General features: G+C 34.9%; 2 protein-coding genes across 7 annotated transcripts; one reads left to right on the plus strand and one right to left on the minus strand.

Annotated features, from left to right (window-relative positions):
• Nucleotides 1-48: 48 nt before the first annotated feature.
• LOC108579436 (GTP-binding protein 10 homolog) lies at nucleotides 49-1,581 on the minus strand. The gene is made up of 4 exons (XM_017942972.1): nucleotides 1,510-1,581; nucleotides 1,090-1,393; nucleotides 780-998; nucleotides 49-704 (listed from the first exon to the last, which is right to left on the minus strand). The coding sequence occupies exons 1-4, from the start codon at nucleotides 1,546-1,548 to the stop codon at nucleotides 97-99; spliced, it is 1,170 nt and encodes a 389-aa protein (XP_017798461.1). The 5' UTR covers nucleotides 1,549-1,581; the 3' UTR covers nucleotides 49-96.
• On the plus strand, nucleotides 1,316-19,140 carry LOC108579434 (solute carrier family 2, facilitated glucose transporter member 1-like). Of its 6 annotated transcripts, none has more exons than XM_017942966.1 (6): nucleotides 1,316-1,389; nucleotides 3,965-4,155; nucleotides 16,606-16,704; nucleotides 17,241-17,805; nucleotides 17,925-18,325; nucleotides 18,390-19,140. In XM_017942966.1, the coding sequence occupies exons 2-6, from the start codon at nucleotides 3,967-3,969 to the stop codon at nucleotides 18,735-18,737; spliced, it is 1,602 nt and encodes a 533-aa protein (XP_017798455.1). In that variant the 5' UTR covers nucleotides 1,316-1,389; nucleotides 3,965-3,966; the 3' UTR covers nucleotides 18,738-19,140. The 6 variants fall into 6 exon arrangements, with proteins under 6 accessions (XP_017798455.1, XP_017798456.1, XP_017798457.1 ...); XM_017942967.1 differs by lacking the exon at nucleotides 1,316-1,389 and adding an exon at nucleotides 1,783-1,835; XM_017942968.1 differs by lacking the exon at nucleotides 1,316-1,389 and adding an exon at nucleotides 2,883-3,023 and having other exon boundaries at nucleotides 3,967-4,155.
• Nucleotides 19,141-20,926: the final 1,786 nt, after the last annotated feature.

Raw genomic sequence — 20,926 nt, forward strand, 5'->3', positions numbered from 1 at the left:
CGAGTTTTGAATGCACTTTTGTAATATATACCTTCGTTTCTATGTTATCGTATTATCGATGTACGATATCACGTATTTAAACCAATAAACGGTAAATTATATAAGTGTAGGTGCAAACTGTTGTGCTCGTCGTTTTAAGTTTGCAAGTAAATTGTCCTCATTTGAATTCATGTCTTCAGCAAAAGCTTTTTCTTCTTCATATTTATCAATGATAAATCTGATCTTTTCTTTTATTACCAGCATTTCGTCTGCATCTTTTGATTTCAAAGATGCTGTGAGAATATCATCAAATTGCAATACTCTCTTTGGTTGGATGGCTTCATCGAATTCTGAAAGGAATTCCGACAAATTATTTAATTTTGGCTTGATTTCATCATAGATTTCATTTGCCCCTTCCATATCCATTTTATTTATTATAATCATTGCAGGCCTCTCTAGTAAGTCAGGATTGTAAAGTTCAATCTCTTTATTCAAAAGGAGCACAGTTTCTAAACAAGATCTATGTACATGCTTAAAAGAAACTTGACATCCATGAATATCTACAATAAATAACAGTAATTTTGTCCTTTCTATGTGTTTTAAAAATTTATGACCCATCCCTTTATTAACATGTGCACCTTCAATTAAACCTGGTAAATCCGCAACAGAAATTTGTCTGTAATCTTTATAAGTTACAGTACCTATTTGTGGTCTTATGGTTGTAACTGGAAACAAGTAAAATGAAATAATGCATATGTATTTAATGTACATAATGTGTATTTTCATGGAATAAAACTTACAAGGATAATCAGCAATCTTTGGTTTGGCTTTTGAAATTGCACTTAAAAAGGTGCTCTTTCCTGCATTTGGAAAGCCTATTAAACCAACATCAGCAAGTAACTGAAGATCAAGTACAATGGTGCGTTTTTCACCTTTGAGCCCACAGTATCCTGTGTTTTCGCATCCTCCTTTTCCACCTTTTGCAACCATTAGTTTTGGATTCTTTGAATTCACTTGTCCTATATATTTTTACAAAAATGCAAATGTTATTATCATGAGTAACTATTATTATTTGTGAGATCAAATGTAAATTGTTCACATCTACATTACCAAGTTTAATACGATTTTCATCATAAACAGTAATACCATTTGGAATACTAATATTTAAATCTGTTCCAGGTACTCCAATAAGTCCTTTTTTTGTACTTGTACCCCCTGTTCCTGCTTTTAGATTTACATCTTTCAGTCTATGCTTGACATCTTTTAATATTAAGTTGTTTTCCGAAATAACGTAAACATTTCCTCCTGCTCCACCTATTCCACCATATCGAGGTAATCCGGATCCACCGGCACCTCCGGCTACGTGAAGTCGTAAACTGTCGATTAAACCTCGACGCCTAAAATTTCTCGGTAACTAGATAATTAATTAAAATTTATAGTTTATATAACTGCAGATTGTATTTTTGCTGTCCTAATGTTATTATAATCAAATTAACAGAGCATGTTGAATATGTTAAATGTAAAAATTACCTTCGTCGCATAACCTAAAACTTGTGTTAATATAACCATTTTTGCTCAACAAGAAAATTACCGTTTGAGAACAGATTAAAAAAATTTATATCTATGTATCATTAACATTTGTAATAAACTTTTTTAATATCATAATATAACTTGTATAACATTAATTCTTATTGAATCAATATAAACAGAAAAGTTCAGAAGCTAAACATACATAACCAATACTTTTACAAATCGTCAGATGGCGCCATTAAATTTATCTAATTTATTAACGCTTGGAAAGCCAAGAAGTAAGGACGCTGTAGAATTCCGCAAATTACGCGTATTACAATACTCTAGTAAGAAACTTTGTTTTACATTTAATTCATATTGCCAAGTGTATTATACTGTTATATGTGCCTGAAAAAAAATACGTATTTTCTATTGCGCACAAAGTTTTGTATATACATTACAAATGTTTACCTTTTATATACAAATCATATCATTTATTCAGAATGTAATGTACTTATGTATGTACTTCTTTCGAAGCTCATTGCAAATATTATCGTAGAAGCGTAGTTCTACAAATAACTAATAAATAAGAGATCCACTTTCAATACGCACGACTAGTTTTAAAATCAGATGTTCTTTTTTATGTAATCAATGTCATTAGAAAACATTGTTAAAATTAATTGAAATTGAAGTGCAACAGGTACTCGTCATAGAAACCTGCTATCGAGTTACAAATGTATTTTTTTGTTAGTTCGAATTTATAATTTGAACTTGGAGGAAATTGTACGAGTATAAACGGTCTAGTATGTCTAACATAAGAACGCCTGCAAATTGTAAAAAGACTATAGGAATGATGAAATTTTCAAGCCCTTCGAACGTTAATCTTTGCATCGTTTCCATTCGTACGTTCTAACAAATAAAAGTAATTCTGTACGTTAACGATCACGAAGAATGCGATGTAAAGAGTAAAAATCTGAATATCTTTGGAAGATATTTGAACTGTTAGAATTCTGATAGATAAGAAGCTGCCGGTAGGATACGCTATCAGGTCAAGTGAAATCAATTGCGAAGTTTAGCAGGAATTAATTGATGCAGAAATATAGGAGAATCGAAGCGTCGAAGGGGAAGACGAGGCGATGCATTAACGTAGTTGTGTTCGTTGTTAGAGGAAGTCGGAGGCTCGTCTAACGACGTATGCGTTAAAATTAAATTCAGCCGGAGGCCGACGGCTACGTCTTGCCGACGGCGACGGCGACGGCGACGGCGACGGCGACGACGACGGCGACGTCGCGACGAGATGCGTCCTCTAGCTCAGTCTCAAGAGCACACCCCGGCTGTACGGATGTTCTGATCTTCGATATTTCTTTCTCGTATTCTCGTGTTTTCACCGTCGGTTTCATCGGCAACACGTTCGACATTCTTTCGCAATCGGCGGGCGTTAAGAGGTGCAGATTCGCTCGTTCAGAAATAATCTGTTGCCAAACTCTTCTCTTCATTGTATTCCATCTATCGCTTCTGCTTCGCTTGAGCACGAGGTAATTAAAAAATGTCATGCTTTTCTTGTAGCAACATTTAGATCCCTCGTTGACGTCAATGGACCGTGTCCTGATTTTTCACGGTCGGTATTATTGGCTCAAGCGAACTAATATTTCTTCTGATACAGAACGAAATTTGAATGGAAAAAATGTTTATGATTTTTTATTTTCTCACGTGAAATCTTTGAACGGCGGTTCTTGTTCGTTGTACAAATGTTAAATATATATACGCATACATATAGGTACACACGCGCGCGCGCGTGTGTGTAGAAAAAAATTTATCAATTCATTTCTAGTGATTTGAGGAAAACATCGTGGCGACAAAATTAAAATGTGGTTAACCGTTTGTTACTAATATGTAACATTTTAACAGAAGATATTTCCGAAGATTATTTCAATTTTGATTTGAAATCAAATTACACGGTAATTTGCATCTACATTTGTTGGACGTGTATTACTATAAAATTGTAAGTAGCGAACAGCATGGAATTAAAAGTTGAACAAAATATACATCGATTTGCGTTAACGAAATAATTATTAGGAGGGTTACTCTGTTTTCTATGAATTTTCTTGAATGATCGTGGGACGAAATTTTCGATAGGAGTGGGGAGTGTGTCATCGAGTTTTACTAGCCTTGATCCTCTGCCAAATAATTGATAGGGAAAGCATACTGTTGTCACATTCTCGCGCTAATTTTACGTACAATATCTACGACGCATAATTGACAATTATTGTCATCGTTCTATATGATATGTCGCATAAAAAATGTCGCATCTTGAAAAAATGTTGCGATTAACTAAGAAGAGAAAATATTTGGTGAAAAGTCGAGAGGTCGAAATATTGCTACTTGTACCCTGTTCGTTTTTTCATTTTACATAAGAACATTTGAAAGAAAAGGGTGTTCGCTAATTCACGCATATTTTGTTTGGTGTTGTAACAAGAGATGGATCGAGATGACGAGGACTTCGGAGAGGGTTTCATCGCGGAATCTCATCCACTTAGGCCAACGCATCTTTCCGTCCCTCTCAGTGGTCGACCTGATTCCAGAGCACCCAGTATCAGCAGCAGTGTTAGTGATTTGGACGTTCCTATTTATGCTAGAGAAACTACTGTACCTGTATCTGCTCGAAAAGTGAGTACGAATACACTGTCTTTTTATTCAAACTGATATATCGATATACATAATATCAAATTATTTATGTAACAGATGGTCTTAATCTTATTAACATATCTTTCGTATTTCTTTGCAATAATATTAATACATACATTTTTTTTCTTCTCTTCTTTTATTGCACTGTTGATTTATACTTGCACGATTTATGTGTTACACGTAAGATGCAGTTAATAGAGATGGTAAAGTGACAGTAAATGTAAATTGTTAATTAATATTATAGTGCTTCGATATAACGTTTTCTTTATATAAAATATTAGTAAATATGTCTAAAAATACTCGTACTACGGTGGTAAATACGTATAGGTATCGCGTATGTGAAAGCCGTATGTAAGGAACAGCTGATCTTGAATACTTGCCGAGTAAAATTGACACGTGTGTTACCAAATTATCAAGTAGTGGTAAACTGAGCCCATGTACAATACACACGTAAAAAAGCAAGTATGATGGAAAGACAATTTATTTTTAGAGAATTGCCGAAATTGTATTCAATTGATGTTAGCTGTCGAATCGTAATCCATTCTGAAACAAGCATCGTTTAACATAAAATATACGATATAAAGTAACAATTAAACAACAATAACTATTAAAATGTGACATTTCCGTTGAAATAATAAATAGACAACAATAAATAAAACACAAACGATCGACAGAATTCTTTCAAGTAGCCATTCTTGACCTTGGGCATCGCAGATCATTGATCGATTCTCTGGAGTTCGCAATGAGTATCGTTGGTCTTTAGTAATGCTTTCTTGATCGAACGATCTGTGGTTTCTTCGAATGACGCAAGACGTGCTTTAAACTACTGCACGTAGATACGTATTTGACCCTAGTTAATGGAATTCTAAGCATTCAATTAATATGCCCTTAGTACCTATCGGATAATTAAACGATACTTATCGCTCGCAAAATAGACTCTTTGCTATGTCAATACTGTGCTATTATACGTGTAATTCATAAAAATTTATTTTAGCGATAATATACATGTCAGGAATAATTGCTTTTGAAAAATTACAATACAGTAACATGACTCTTTCATTCTGCTTCTTTTTTTTTCTTTTGCTAAATGTATTTCAGCGTAGAAATATTAAAAGTACGGTGTTAAATGTAAAAATAAGTGGAAAAAAAAAAACATCTGACGCGAGTAGTTTGAATGAAATTTTTGTTTGTCATTACGATAATATAACCTAACTTTTTGACTTGGAATATTTTTTAAATGACGTGTCAAATATGTAATTGGCATTTACATATATGTATATTTATCGTTGTTGACCCTTTAATTTTCTGCGAAACAGAATCCTTTCGTTCGGTCCTTTGAACCGTGATACAAGTCTATGGACAACTTATTGACCCACGCAGTGGTTCTCATATTAGAATTGTGTTACTAAAATATTCTATTTTAGAGGAACGAGTTTACTTTATTTTCTTAAATGTTCGTTAAGTTTTTTATTAGTTTTTAAAAGTAACAGATATTTAACACTCTTTTTTTTTTTTAAATTGTAGATAACTTGTGTGTAGTAAATGATTTGAGAACACTCGGTAACCTAGCACGCGATTGGTCGATTCGATGGGTGTGTACAAGGCACGTCACCTGTCTGTGTTCTTTAAGCCTCGAGATATATTATCTGACGCAATCGGATATGAATGTTACGATATCACGAATGTGAAGAACATTTTTGAACTGGTATACATACATACATTGATTTACATATATCAATATTAACCGAATTACGTGCTCTGGTTTATCATTAAAATCAGTTATATGGTACGTAAAGATATACCTGTTACATGTGAATAAAATATAATTTTTATGTTCGTAATACAAAAATTTTTCAACTAAATACAATCGTTGAAAACTGCTGCTTATTTGTAATATTTTTTTTATTACCATTAACACGTAAAGGCTGCTTATATTCGTGTGTTAGCTGTGAAATTGGTGTACGTTTTATATGTACACGTAAATATGTATATCACGTTTCTTTGTCACTTAAAATTTTGGCCTTTCGTACAGCATGCTTGACTTGACGCAATTTGTCAAAAGTGTTACACGCATTCGAAATACAAATGTATCTTTATAATACTTTTTATTTACTCTTGACAGGGTCTAAACAAATGTTGGTACGTGAACAATGTATTTACACGTTTAGTTCTATAATTCAAATATGCATTTATAATATTTTGAAACTTCAGATCCATTGAACGTCACTGCTGTAATGTAGATGGAACATCATTTGAAATGCAAATAATTGTTTGACGACAGCAACGTGTTAAAGGAAATGACTTTGAATTTCTCATACGTGTTTACTTTACAAAAATAACATAGCAGTATCGAAATATTTTTTAATAATCTGAGTTTTTAATTTTCTTTTATTTTCAAGTTGTAAATTGTAGGGGAAGAAAGTGGGTTATTAGAAAATTAGAAAATATATATTGTGTAAATTTAAAAGAATAAATTAATATTTTAAAGTATAGCATTACATCGTATTACTTTAGAATAGTAAACAACGATAACAATGCAGAATCAAATGTACTAGTTAAAATTTTTGTAGCACATTCTTCATAATAAAGAAATTTGGAACATACTTCATAACATTAGAAGAACAGGATAGAATGCAAAAGAGAGAGAATGATTGTTGGGGGCTCGCCATCTGTCGAGCAATGACGTCGCGTAGGTTGCATCGAGCACGAAGCCATCGTCCGTCGCGTTGTCCGTCGCCCACGCGATAGCATCGTTCATTTTTGCCTGTGATAAGATAGCCAAGTGCGTTTTACTACATAACCGCGTGCTTTCTCCATTCCTCTTCTTTCATTTCGGTATTTCGGTAAATGTTTTACGGTTAAAAGTGAATTTCAGTCATATTTCATTAGTGTGCAGTATCTGTACATATATACTTGAAAAGAGGTTAGTATCTTGTGCTATATCACGATCAAAGATATGTTTGTATCAAAATAATGAATTTGATTTCAATTGTAGACTGATTGATCAGATCAATTATACCGAAGTGTAAAAGTCAAGTAACCAATGTTTCTCTTCACATTCTTTCTCACTTTTTATGTATAATCTATGGTCTCTTGTAATGTTTACACCAAGTAAAATTTCTTGGTATGTGAAGATCGTAACTTTTGCATCTTAAATTATATTATGAACGATTGTAATATAATTTTATTTAATAAAAAAGTGCATAGAACTGGATACGTCTTATAAGTTCAAAAGATATCGATCTACCAGTAAATGATTGCCCCGAATAGCTGCTGTGGAGGCGCAGGCTCGACAAAAACAGCCAGAACTGGAAGTCAGTATTCCTCGTACCTTACGTGGTTAAATACGTATAATACTTATTAAACAATATTATTTAGTATATTGTTGCATACACAAAAGAAACAAATGTACAAGGTGCTTTCAAAACCACTGTTACTTTCATTATTATCGACAAAATTTTTCGATCGTATACGAAGTAATGTATTTCAATAAAATGTAGTAATTCGAGCAGTATAGAATTCGTATAGAATTCGAGCAATCGCTTAGGTAATGACTGGAATCGTTATAAATCTAAGGAGGTAATTAGTAATATTTGAGGTTAACTGTTTCCCAAGTGATGCAAATTTGATATTAACAAGGAAAAGTTTATTTGCGATAAGTAACGGTTCTTTAAATCGATAGAACAAGTTTCTTTCATGAGCTGGATCGTGGTTGTTGCAGTGTGTCGAAGGCTCAATTAGAGATAGCTTTTCGAATGGGTCAGAGGTGAAGCAATCTTAAATACCGAATTGCAGTGAAACGTGCAAGTCAACGGCCGGTAAATTTTTGCGCCTGCGCTCGAAAATACAACGGAACTTCTTGATCCGTTGCTCGTTTATCCAGGGGGGTACGTGTATAAGCGCACGAGGATCGAACGCGAACTCTCGGAATAGTCGAGCCCGCGTTTCCTTCGACTACGTCATTAAGAATAAGTATTACATACATAGGTACATACTTACATGTCTCGCTCACCTCGTGCCTTTCAGTCGCGCGGCAACCTAACCGATATTTTTCCTTTCTAAAATTCGTCGAATGAATTTTGACACTTTCCGCGAACGTTGATGCAAACAGTTGGTGTAAACGTATCAGTATGACATAGACGAGGACTGACTAATAATCGACAGTTGCAAGTAAACGTGTATCAAACAGGGTGATTTATAAATATAAAATGTGAATTCTCCTTTTTTCTGTGGTAATTTTGTATGTACAGTGCAATGCAACAACGAAAATTTATCTTTTTTCGTAAAATTACTGCGAATAATTGTGAACGTGTACATAGTATGCTTCGATGAAATTTTTATGCACCGTTCGTATGTAAGAAGTAATTATCCGGTAAATGTTTATGTTTTAAAGTGAATCATTAGAAAGAAACGCTTCGACTACTTCGTAAAGTGAGCATGATTGGTGTATATTTATCTGTGTCTACTGTAACAATCGTTGAACGGGAGAAAATTATAAGTTGCAATTTGTCGGTCTAGCAGAATTTGCGAAGACGTACTTTGCAATGAAAAAGTTATTCTGATTAGAGAATATAATTTTGAAATACGAGTATACACCAGTATAGATTATGATGCAACGATACTTAATACTTAACGATACATTATATGACACGTAAAGAAATTCAAAATTTATGTGACCACATAGAAAGGATATGTTATCTAGTTGGAAATTTATCTCATCCGTTCGGTCTACAGTGTCACATCGAATTATCAGGGGTTACACGATCATCTTTTCAATATTTAACGATGTTATTTTCTTTGTATTGATCGAGATAGAGATTGTTTATACATATACAATTTACATACAAGAGGTATGCCAGAGGTCTTGTCGATAACCTTTGCGACTTGCTGTCCTAGATGATATACACATATTTATATGTATATCTGTATGTACAATTATAACATTAAATTAAATTAAATTAAACGAATTTTTGCAATACGAAAGTATACGTTTCAATCTGTTTTATTTTCTGGTCGCCCTCGAGTTGGGTTGGGTAGTAGCAGTGACATACTGTTGATAATAAAGAAAACTGTTACATTGTATATGTATGATATATCGTTTAACGAGAATGTTTTCGTTCGTGATTAGTTACTGAACGAAAATAAAATTGTTCTTTAATACAATCGATTTAAACGATGGTGATCACGTGAAAGTGCAACCGTGCGTAGTAACCAATGTTCGACAGTTTCGTCACGTATTGTAAACTAAAAATTTTTATGTGGATTGATCGGTAATGAGAAAATGTGTACGATTTGTGCAAGCGCAACTACACTTCACGTCATAATGAAACTGTCAACCTTTTTAGAACGCGTCTATCAGCAAGCAGTTTATTAAAGTTTTTCCTTACGACATACATATGTACATACCTGTTAGAATGTTTCGATGCATATTCAAGTTTATATATCTGGCTATGAAGATAGAATATAAAACGGAGAATACATATCTTTTTCTGTTGAAGACGTTTCAGCATTTAATTTCGCAACTATGTCAATGTAACTTTACATAATCCTATGAAATAATTGAAAACATTTTAAACGGCTAATCTTAAGGCCAGATTTGACACTAGCGATTAGTTTATCGAGAGGTTAATTCGAAGCATTGTTCGTTTTATCATTGATGTTACTTTAAACGTTCTTCGTAGAATAACAAATGAAACATAATGTACGATTTCTCTTTGCAAGCAGCGCAACAATGGCAACAGAAAAGGACAAGGTATCGGGTAATACAGAAATTAACAAAATTGAAACATGTTGTACTACAACGCCAACCGCTGTAACTCAGGCGCTAAAGGTAATAAATTTTTGGCAAAATTGATTTAAAAATACTGTTAAACGAGTCTTATCTTTCCTGCCTTGTTGTTTGCTCTTTTTACACGCAGTCTACTACCACAGAGGATAAACAGTGGGTGAGTATACGATATAAAGTGAACGGTAATTTCCAAGACAAACACGTTAATCACCCCCTTAGTTGTTAATTATTTAAGGAAGTCATTTTTCTCTTTCTATTATATTTCGTTATTCCTGTAGAAATCGCGTATTACCGTGATCCCGAAGGTATGTCGAAATCCTGTACCGCCAACGGGAAATTTACAGGCAATAAACTTACGTGAACCGAGAGAAATCTAATCTGGCGTAAAGTTCAAATTTTGGCTATGTCGAAAGTCACTGTGGCGATAACACAATGGTGTCGTCTGTATCCTGTCTATTAATATAAGGTTTCCGTTGGAAGAGAATCGGTGGGCAAAGGTCACCTTGTCGTTTCCTTAACTTCACTTTCTTATCTTGTTTATTCTTGTATGTTTTCAAATCTTCTTTCTACATTTATTATAATTTTATACTCGAAGATAATCATCATTCGATAACAATTGTTTCTAATAAAAGACTGATCGGTTGATTCATTTTAACTATTGATTCACAGGTCTCCGTTTCATTCTAATTGTAAGGGATACGAGCAACATTTGATTTTTTTGTCATTCGTTTGCTCTCCTATCTAACCAGCTTAATTTTCGATCTAAATCGTTCGTATTTCTCGAATTTGCCGTATATACATATGTACATGTACGTATAGGATCGTACATAGGCGGTTCCATCGAATACTTAGTAATGCGAGCTGGTATCACATTTGCCACGCAATTACCTCTTTGTACAATGATAAGAAAATAATCGAGTTCCTGTCCAGTGAACCGCATTTCTATAATCTCTCGTATATTTCTCGTTCACTCCAAAGTGTAAAGTTTCGAACGAAACTTTTCGTATGTTAGGAAAAATCAGGTAGGTACTGTGCACATGCAGGACGGGTGACGTGAGATAAATATCTAGAAGTATTTTCTTCGTGTTAGTTCGAGACCGAATAAGACTGATCGTACGGCGAGAGGAAGTATCGGTGAACCCAAAGACGTAATGCGTCGTTTAAAAATTCACCAGGCACTGACGGCCACTCAACTTCAATATTCTTAATTACAAAATTAGTGCACGCGACGTGAATACCGTCGGTAACAGACTGCGTCCGGTAGATGGGAACGTCCCTTGAGAGGGTATTAGTTCGTAACAACAAGGGAATAAATTTAAAACAAAATTTTACAAATTGCTTTTACACGATACAACAAACATCATTTGCTTTCTTCGTTTTTTCTTTTCTTTTCTTTACTTCTGCGAACTTGTTTTCGCAATAAGGTGTAAAGTTTATGTACACATCTTATGTTCTATTTTTTCCCTAATTTCTGATTGTGTACTCGGTGTAGGAATAACTTTGTAAGAGAATCTTGCGTAAAAATTTGAAACGTATTATTCTAATCAACATCGTAAACATGTTCATTTAATACACGGGCGGGATGAAATATAAACTCGTTTCGCAGAACAACTGTTTAAGATCGATGAAATCGAGAAGCGGATAAATATTCCGAAAGACAAGGACAACCGTAAGAAATCAAGATGTATCGGTACCGCAGCGTTTAATACTTCTCGACTATACAGTGCAAGGTGATAATTATGTACATATTAATACGACGTATTAATACGTCGCGTGAGTTTCGAGTGTTTCTTTACATTATCAGTTCTATTCTGTAGATGAATCAGATTTGTAATCAAGAAGTGGTTATCGATCGGATTGGTACACACAGAACTATTTCTGATTCCCCGGGGGAAAAAAAAAACCATCATTTGTGCCGAAGAGTTTGTCTTTATGCGTAGATACGAATATTCGAAATATTCCATTGTACTCTTAATGATTCGGCGAGGAATGAAGACGTACGTTACGGGGCAGAAAGTACAGCCGTGATGGTAAAGTGAGTTAATGGGGGAGAAAGGTAGAAGAAGAGAAGCGAGTATACGTATACGTAAGCAAGTGCAAGCGAAACGGCTCATAACATGAAATTCCTTTGGGAGAAATGGTGAGAGAGGCACGACCGTAGAGAGAGGTATAGTTTGGTATATCGGCCAATGGGATTCGTCGAGGGGGCCCACCGGTGTCTTGAACGAGATTGAGCAAAGGGGAGAGGGAGGCACGACTGGTTTGGAAAATCGGCTTTCGTCCCGCTCGCGTGAATGTTGTGTCTCAGTAGCTTTTAAACGCGACAGTGATACAGAACGGTTCGGTCGTTGTGTCCTGGAGTCTCGCATCTGTTCGATTCGTTCGATCTTCTCTCGAGATTTGTATATACTTATATACGGAAGTGATCGCAGAACGTTCCTTCAACAAAGTGATTAAAAAGCACTAACGAAATTTTAGCGGTTTACCATGAACGAGCATGGGGGGTGGCTACAGGTAATCATATCATTCAATTCCATTCAAACGCGATACCGATTTTTCTACCGACTATCTATCTATGTGTTGTGATTTGTTATTCTTGTGTCCCGTAACATCAACGTTGATGGTTCAATTATTAAGGTATCGTTAGCTATTGTCAGTTATTGTCAGGGGATTTCAGTTTGGAAAGGATGAAACATTCTTCGAAATCGTCTATTGTACTGGCCACTGCCAATGGCGTGTGAATGTTATTTGCGTTGAGACAACGCTAACATTCGATTTGCACGTTTTAATTAGAAGATTGCGAAACCGTAATAATTACGCTTAAGTTATTGTGCTCGAAACACTCGGAGCTTTTATTTCGAGGAGCGAAGGAAGATTGAGAGTCAAAAAGAAGCGTTCAAAGCGGAGAATCTATTTTTCTAGCTTTTTAGTCACCTGCTTTCAAGTATTTACGTCACCGTCTCTCTCTCTCTCTCTCTCTCTCTCTCTCTCTCTCTCTCTCTCTCTCTCTCCCCTTTTTCATTAGGTCGTTTCGTTTGAAGTTGAATGTTTTAAAAAATAATTTATCGATTTACATTAAACGCGTAACATTGAATATATTATATTGCATCATCGGAAATGTACTGCACAAGGAGTAATAGTCGTTTTATAGTAATTGAAACGTTTTTAAAACCGCACCATCTTTTGTACAACTAAAGTAGAAAATGAGAAAATTCGTGACGATTGTTAAAACGATCGAGACTTGCCCTCTCGATGGAGGAGTTTGCATAACATTAGTAGACACGATTGAATAATATTGGTTAGCCGACCTTAGTGGTAAATATTGTATCGATGATCTCGGATTATTTGGAAAATGGTAAAAAAAAATTCCTTTGTGAAGGGAAATTAATGGAAGATGACATTAATCCGAAACTATGTTAAGCCTTACATTAAGCCAAGGTTGTACCAGATAACTCGGACTGCTACAGAGTGTTAGTTAAGGTATGCGTTATGCCAAGCACAGCTGACATTGTTTCAATTGCGATCAGGCAATGTAATATCGAAGAATTTCACTCGGATTTTTTATTCGTATCTGCGAACAAACGATCCCGGGCAGATAAGACGAAATTATCGTTATAATATTTCGCGTTCCTTCAAAAGATGTCCTCTCCATTGTCATGCAAAAGTAGCATTGAACAAACTATTGCGAAACAGTTGAAAGACAAAAGTGATCGTTAACCCGATGTATATTAATTTGACAAATATTCATAGTGATTTGTATGGAAATTCTCTTGGGAACATGGGTCTTTGAAAATAGATAAATGCTAACTGTAATAATTACCAACGATTAGACAGATGGAAGAAGGCCTCCCTTTATTTCTTTTTCTCTAGATTTCACGTTATAAACGTGTAATACACATTGTTTTCTCTCTTTTTTCTTTTTTTTCATCTAAAAGTTTCGTCGTTATCTATGTATTCGTAATATGTAATTATTAAACTAAATGAGAATAACACTTGGTATTCTTTTCGTCGTACGAGGAATGACGTAAACTAATAAGTGATGCAAAATCGCAATACTTTCAATATCATACATATTAAAAGCATCTGAATAAAAGGCAAATAAAGTATCTGTAAATAAGATTAACACACGTTTAAATGTAAATTGGTACGTCTGAATTTTGGTTTCACAATTTTAAAGACTACGCCAACAGTTTTTTTTTTTAGACGGTATCTGCGAATGAACAGACGCCGGTGAATTTAGCAGTAAAATATTTTCGAAACTTCCAAGCATTTGCCTGCAGTATTGTTGACGTGTGAAGGAAAAAAGATTCGTTCGCTGAAAAACTGGTTAAAAATCGAAGTATCCATAGCTATTTTTATAAATATCCGAGGATACCAGTCTGGAAACAACGTTACTCTCTTACCTTTGCCCGCGGAATAAATTATAACAAAAAATATGTTTGAAATGAATAAGTTATTCTTTACAATAAAATTCGAAAAAATGCCGATTAATTTTTGTCGTAATATATTTCGTCGTTTCGTTCTTTCAAAAGTTTTCTATAAAAATTCTGCATATCGAAAGAAAGAAATTGGTGTGAATTTCTTAGTATAAGAAAATGCAGATAAGAACTTGCATCAGAAATACATCGACTTGACTTTAACGATGTTACAAGATTATTTGTAAAATAGGAAACGGGAAATTATTTGACAAATAATTGCGGATGATCGATCTGATAGGTTAAAAGTTTGGATAAAATGTTGGCGTTCGTGTGGTGTGGTAGATGACTATAATTAGGACGCGCGGGCTTGCCACGAGACTCTGGTCGAAGAGGCTTGGCGACGCGAACCAATAGGAATTGCACCACGATCGACACACCTCTACATCGGCCAATCTCTGATAGAGGTTCGAAGAGCGGGAAATTTCCGCTTCTTCCTGCCTTTCTTAACGAGTTCGTTCCAGAATTATACTACACTGACGTATACACTTCATACCGGAGTGGAATTTCGTTACTACTATTATTTCTGTCACCACCACTACCAATAACAATTCTTTCTCAAATACGTGAAATATACTTTTCAAACAGACGTTCTTCTATTTGAATGTGAATGGAATACACAACTACATATGTAACATGCTTGCGAAGCAATTTCATTCGCACAGTTCTGGATCGTGTCGTTTGCTTTTTCTTTTCTTTTTCTTTTCTTCTTCTGAAATTCTCGAATCAGAGAATTCGATCGAATCGAAACGACAGATAAGTGACTTTTGTACCGCGATAAAATGAAACCGGGGTTGATGAAGTCCAATCCTTTAAATAAACTTCCAAAGTTCATATTAACGAGTAACTTTCTATTTTTACGACTGCGATCTTAAAAACTAGGATGAGAATACATACATATATAGTGTACGTAATAACAATATACGTACGATTGATAGACGTGTATTAAGATAAGTACATTTTCTGTAAATGTGCATATTTATGCTCGTAGTAAGAATGAAAAGTGAACACGTTTCAACTGTTTAAGTACGTACATATCTACATAAACAAAAGACATAAAGCTGTTTCCCTTTCGTTTGTTTCGCAGTTGTGTTTCGATTTTGGACCGATCGCACCGAAATCTTGGCTACATTCCGAATAGTAGTAAATCGCTTGAAGATTAAGCAAACGGCAACGGTAAAAGTGAATTATAGCATTGCTCTGATGTACAAAGAAAACTTGTCTTTAATGTGTTTCATAATACGTGGATGCATATTCATGGAGTATAAGAAATAGATTATGTCAGGTACATGTAGGACCCTGACTAAATGTTCGCTTTCGAATTATCGTTTCTTTTTTTTAAACAAGCACTTGCGGTAGGATACTTGTACAACCCATAAAATAGTTACTTTATGCACACACGTGAACTGACATATCTAAGTGAAAGTGAAGTTACCAGCAAGTATTGTCACGGTAGTGATGTGGCAAGATTACAGATAAGAACGGAGATCGTCCTTTAAAGCGTCACAGAAGTTGAACATTTATCTTAGATCTATCGTACTCGACTTTCGAATAATCCATTTAGAATATAATCAATTATAGGAATAAAATTGACGATAATTTTGGTCACGTGCGTTTTTCGGTGCGTTTGAGAAACACTGGCCGTTAGAGTTCCTTGAGATGTATGCCTATACATATACTGCATACATGCGATATACGTGCTGTCGTATACATAATGTGTCGAGTGTGGTTGTGTAGCGCAGAGGAGGAGTGGTATAAAAATGCGTAGCGGGGGTACCGACCCGTACAGTAGTCTTTGACACGTGTTTGAAAACACCGGAGACCGATATATTTTGCATAAACTATCGAAACGAGACTCTCTTTAATCTGTCATCGGTACGATTCAGCTCGATTCAGTGAATTAATTGGAATTTCTCGATGACTCTTAAAACGATCGAACTTGAATTACCTTGTATTGCAAAAGCGGTAAGATACAAGCGGATCTTAGATTTACTACTCGATAACAACGATTAACAATCGAATCTTTCTTTTCTTACTAATGAAAAACAACAACACGTTTAATACACGATTTTCTGTTCTACAAGTATACGTACAGTATTATAGAATAATCGGTGAACAGAGGAAGAAGAGTTGGAGCGATCGACTAAGGTGGAATTATGTTTGTTGCAGGGTCTGAACGGGCGGTTGGCATTTGCTATTGCGGCTGCTGCACTTGGATCATCGTTTCAACATGGGTACAACACTGGTGTTGTTAACGCACCTCAGCAGGTATTTCATAAGACATATTGTCAGCATTTTTTCTCGTACTCAGCACCGATGCACGTATGTATGTATATCAGCCTAATGTACGATCGCGTTTATTCGCAGATTACCAAAAAATGTTTTTATTTCTCTAGAAGTTAGTAATTAGGGAATAATTCAGGAATAAGGAAATAATTCATCGTTTCTGCGTAATAACACATTTCGATCTCTTCTAAAACTTTCCAAGTTTCTTCTTTTTTGTTTCTTCATTGCCAGTGTTAGAATCGTTAATTAGATGTTTGGTTATATGTATAATGCTACTTTGTCAGTTATCGTGAATTTTTATATGTATCTGCGCCATTTCTAAATGTAAAATTCATTTTTAGAAGCGCCACACGGCGGCTGCTTATTATCTGATACATTAAGGAACATTAATTGGAAGTGAAAGTTGTTGCTGAAATAGTTGCAGTTGGATGAAATGTTTTTGATTAAAAATGATAGGAATAGTGTGCATGTAAGAGTAGTGGAATAAGAAATGAAAGAGTAACGATATGTTGTTGTAGCTCATCGAAGATTGGATTAGCGAGCTGAAAATGAATCGTACCGGTCAACCAACGAAACAGTCGGATGTAACGATGATATGGTCGATAGCGGTATCGATATTCTGCGTAGGCGGAATGATCGGTGGTTCTATGGTTGGTTCGATAGCGGATCGTTTCGGTAGAAAGGGTGGCTTGCTACTGAACAACGCCCTAGTCCTGCTCACAGTAATTTTCGAGGGATGCGCGAAAACAGCGAACAGCTACGAGATGATAATCGTCGGAAGATTCCTAATCGGTATCAATGCGGGATTAAACGCTGGTCTAGCGCCTATGTATCTATCTGAAATATCACCTATTCACCTACGAGGAGCTGTCGGTACGGTTTATCAACTGGTTATCACCATTTCTATCTTGGTGTCGCAGATTCTTGGATTAGAACAAATTTTGGGCACGGCCAGTCAATGGCCGCTTCTTTTATGTCTGACGATCGTCCCTTCGATCTTCCAAGTATTTACTCTACCACTGTGCCCAGAGAGTCCGAAATATTTGTTGCTCAGTAAAGGAAAGGACATGGAAGCTCAAAGAGGTACGTTTATACTGAAAGTTTCTCCTCCCATTCACCGTTTCTTTCTTCCTTTCGAGCAAACTGCTATCGTATTATTGGAGCGCAACGTTTATCGGTAACCAGAGGATTATTTATTGCAGCTTTGTCTTGGCTGCGTGGTACGATCGAAGTTCACGATGAGATGGAAGAAATGAGGGCAGAATATGAATCGGTGAAACTTGTGCCAAGGGTCACGCTGAAAGAACTATTCGTAAATCCTGCTCTTAGGATTCCATTGATAATCGCCATTATGATCATGTTCGCGCAACAATTGTCCGGAATAAATGCCGTGATGTTCTTTTCCACCAAGATCTTTACCATGGCTCAGTTGGATAAAAACGCAGCCCAAAATGCAACGATGGGCGTCGGAGCGATGAACGTTCTTATGACGTTTATCTCTCTGATACTTGTCGAGAAAGCTGGAAGGAAGACGTTGTTGATGATCGGGTTCACTGGAATGTTTATCGATACCGCCTTACTCGCCATTTGTCTCGCCTTCGCGGTAAGTATTTAAAAGAGAATGGAAAAGGGAAAATGAAATCGACATCGTGCAATGTTTGTTTTAGGACACATCTCGTACAGCTGCCTACTTCTCAATTGTACTGGTAATCATGTTCGTAGTTCTGTTTGCGACTGGACCAGGTAGTATTCCTTGGTTCTTGGTATCCGAGTTGTTTAATCAATCCGCGAGACCCGCGGCGACGTCCGTCGCTATTGCGGTTAACTGGACGGCAAATTTCATCGTCAGTATCGGATTCCTGCCGCTGCAAGAGGCACTAGGTGCTTACGTATTCATTATTTTCGCCATAATACAAGCGTTCTTTGTTTTCTTCATCTACAAGAAAGTGCCCGAGACGAAGAACAAAACGATGGAGGAGATTAGTAGCATGTTCCGACAGATATCGTACCAGTAACAACTCATAGGTATATTGCCATTGTGCTTAAGATATTAAATACAAACCTATCCTTGAAAGGAAAGGAACGTTTTCACGAATGAATGAATCGAACGTAGATGCGAATTTCTTTAAAGAGTCCGTGACTTGACTACGATGAATGCATCTATCTTTTTAACTGGTATATTACCATTGCTATTGGTTCTAGTACACGTGTTAAGGACAATGAAAGTTTTGAATGGAACGTTACTAGGAAAAATTGTATTTTACTGTTATGACTAATTAAAAGAATGTAAGAAGTTGTAAACTTGCCTTGCTTTCAATGTATTCTAGACGCTGTCAAGTCGCGCATATTTTTTTATGAAATTTTATTTTCAACTTAACTTAAAATTAGTTCCTATTATTATGGATACGTTAAACTTATCACGACAAACGAAGAAATATCAAGTAGCGAATAACATATTTAATACTACGAAACTACGAAATTCGTTGTTTTAGCTTAACAAATATTCTCGTTTCTTTTCAACTCTTTTTTTTTTTGTTTCGTTTTGTTTTTTTCTTTCTTTCTTTCTTTCTTATGAGCGTCAACTTCGAACGAAACTGATAATGCTGATAACACATTCAACTGACACTTTAGTTTTAGGGAATTAAATGAAGCTCAAGTCTAGAGAGAGAGACGAATATTTTATTTATAAAATACATTTTTATTAAATATATGAACAATAAAAAAGCATTGTATAAACGAAGAAGCTATTGATAGGAAGAGATACAAGAATATCTTGAAAGAGAAAAAATATTTTAATCACAGTTCCTTAAGTGTAATTCAGAAATTTAGCTGATATTTGTTTTTACACTTATTTAAACGCTGTATTGTCGAAAAAGAGTTAAGAAACGATATTATTTAATTATATCGATACTAAATATTATTACTCTAGTCATAAAAATACCGAAATAATATCTGGTACATTCTGTTATGACACCTTTTTTCAAAATTCTTGTATATTTTACATTATTGGAAGTTATTTTTTTAACAGAAAGTTAACTTGGTAGAAACTGCATCTGCATGAAAACCGTTCGAAATATTTACGAATGTAAGTCTATACTTGATACGAGATAAATGTAACATAATGCTGATGAAACTCGTGAGATTCATTCTAAGCAATATTTTGCTATTGTACAACGTGTATGGTATTCGAGTTTTTTTTTCTTTTTTTTTTTTTTTAGAATTTTGTTCACTATACATATATACAAGGTTAGAAAAACTTTTATGAATTTTGTCATACGTGTTGTAAGAAGCAAACATTTTATCAAAATGAGAAAAATAAGAAGTACTGTAACATAGAAATATACGTAGGATAGTATCGTATAGCGTAGAAAAGAATTGTATTTATACATGCATGTAATTAGTGAATGTTTAAATCTGTATACCGTTGTTTTTATATTTATTAGATATTTAATTAATGTGAACGATAACACAAAACCATTTGAAATGTCATATGAAATAGTTTAGAGGAATTACGCAACGTTGCACCGTGAATCGGCAATATAAATTTTTGTTTCCCGTATGCATCCTTCGACCCGCATAATACTCAAACGTAGCTGTATTCTTAATACTAAATTTATCAGAACACGCATTCTTTTACGGTGTGCCGATGAATGTTATAAAAAAATGTTATGAAAAAAGAGAAAAAAAAAAGAAGAAGAGAAAGAGAAAAGCATAAATTTATTAGGTATTACTGATTTTTTAATCTTAGACGCTCAAGTACGTACAAATTTCGTAAATCGAACTAAAAGAATTTTGCAATATCAGTGTAGATTGTATTAGATTTGTATATCTAATTCTAACGTACGAGTTAAAAAAAAGTAGTTCGCTTTACCGAGATTTTTACGCGACAAAATGTTTACATGGGACAATTTCAAATTTTTATCATATTTGTTAAGTATGTTTAACAATTATATTTACGATGTTGCTATATGTATAATATATTGTTCGAGAAATGGTGATCATATCAGTGAGCTCTGAAGTCTAACAAATGAGGCAACGACCGATTGAAACTAAGTAACTGAATAATAATTGTAAAGATGGCATAAATTTATTAGGTATTTATCCAATTATTCAATCATCTCGTAACTATGAGGCACACCGATATGCTACATACTATCATCGATTCAAAATAGACGCAATAATAATGGATACAGTAATGAATAAT

This window comes from Habropoda laboriosa, unplaced genomic scaffold (assembly GCF_001263275.1).
Source record: "Habropoda laboriosa isolate 0110345459 unplaced genomic scaffold, ASM126327v1 scaffold76, whole genome shotgun sequence".
Classification (NCBI taxonomy): Eukaryota; Metazoa; Arthropoda; class Insecta; order Hymenoptera; family Apidae; genus Habropoda; species Habropoda laboriosa.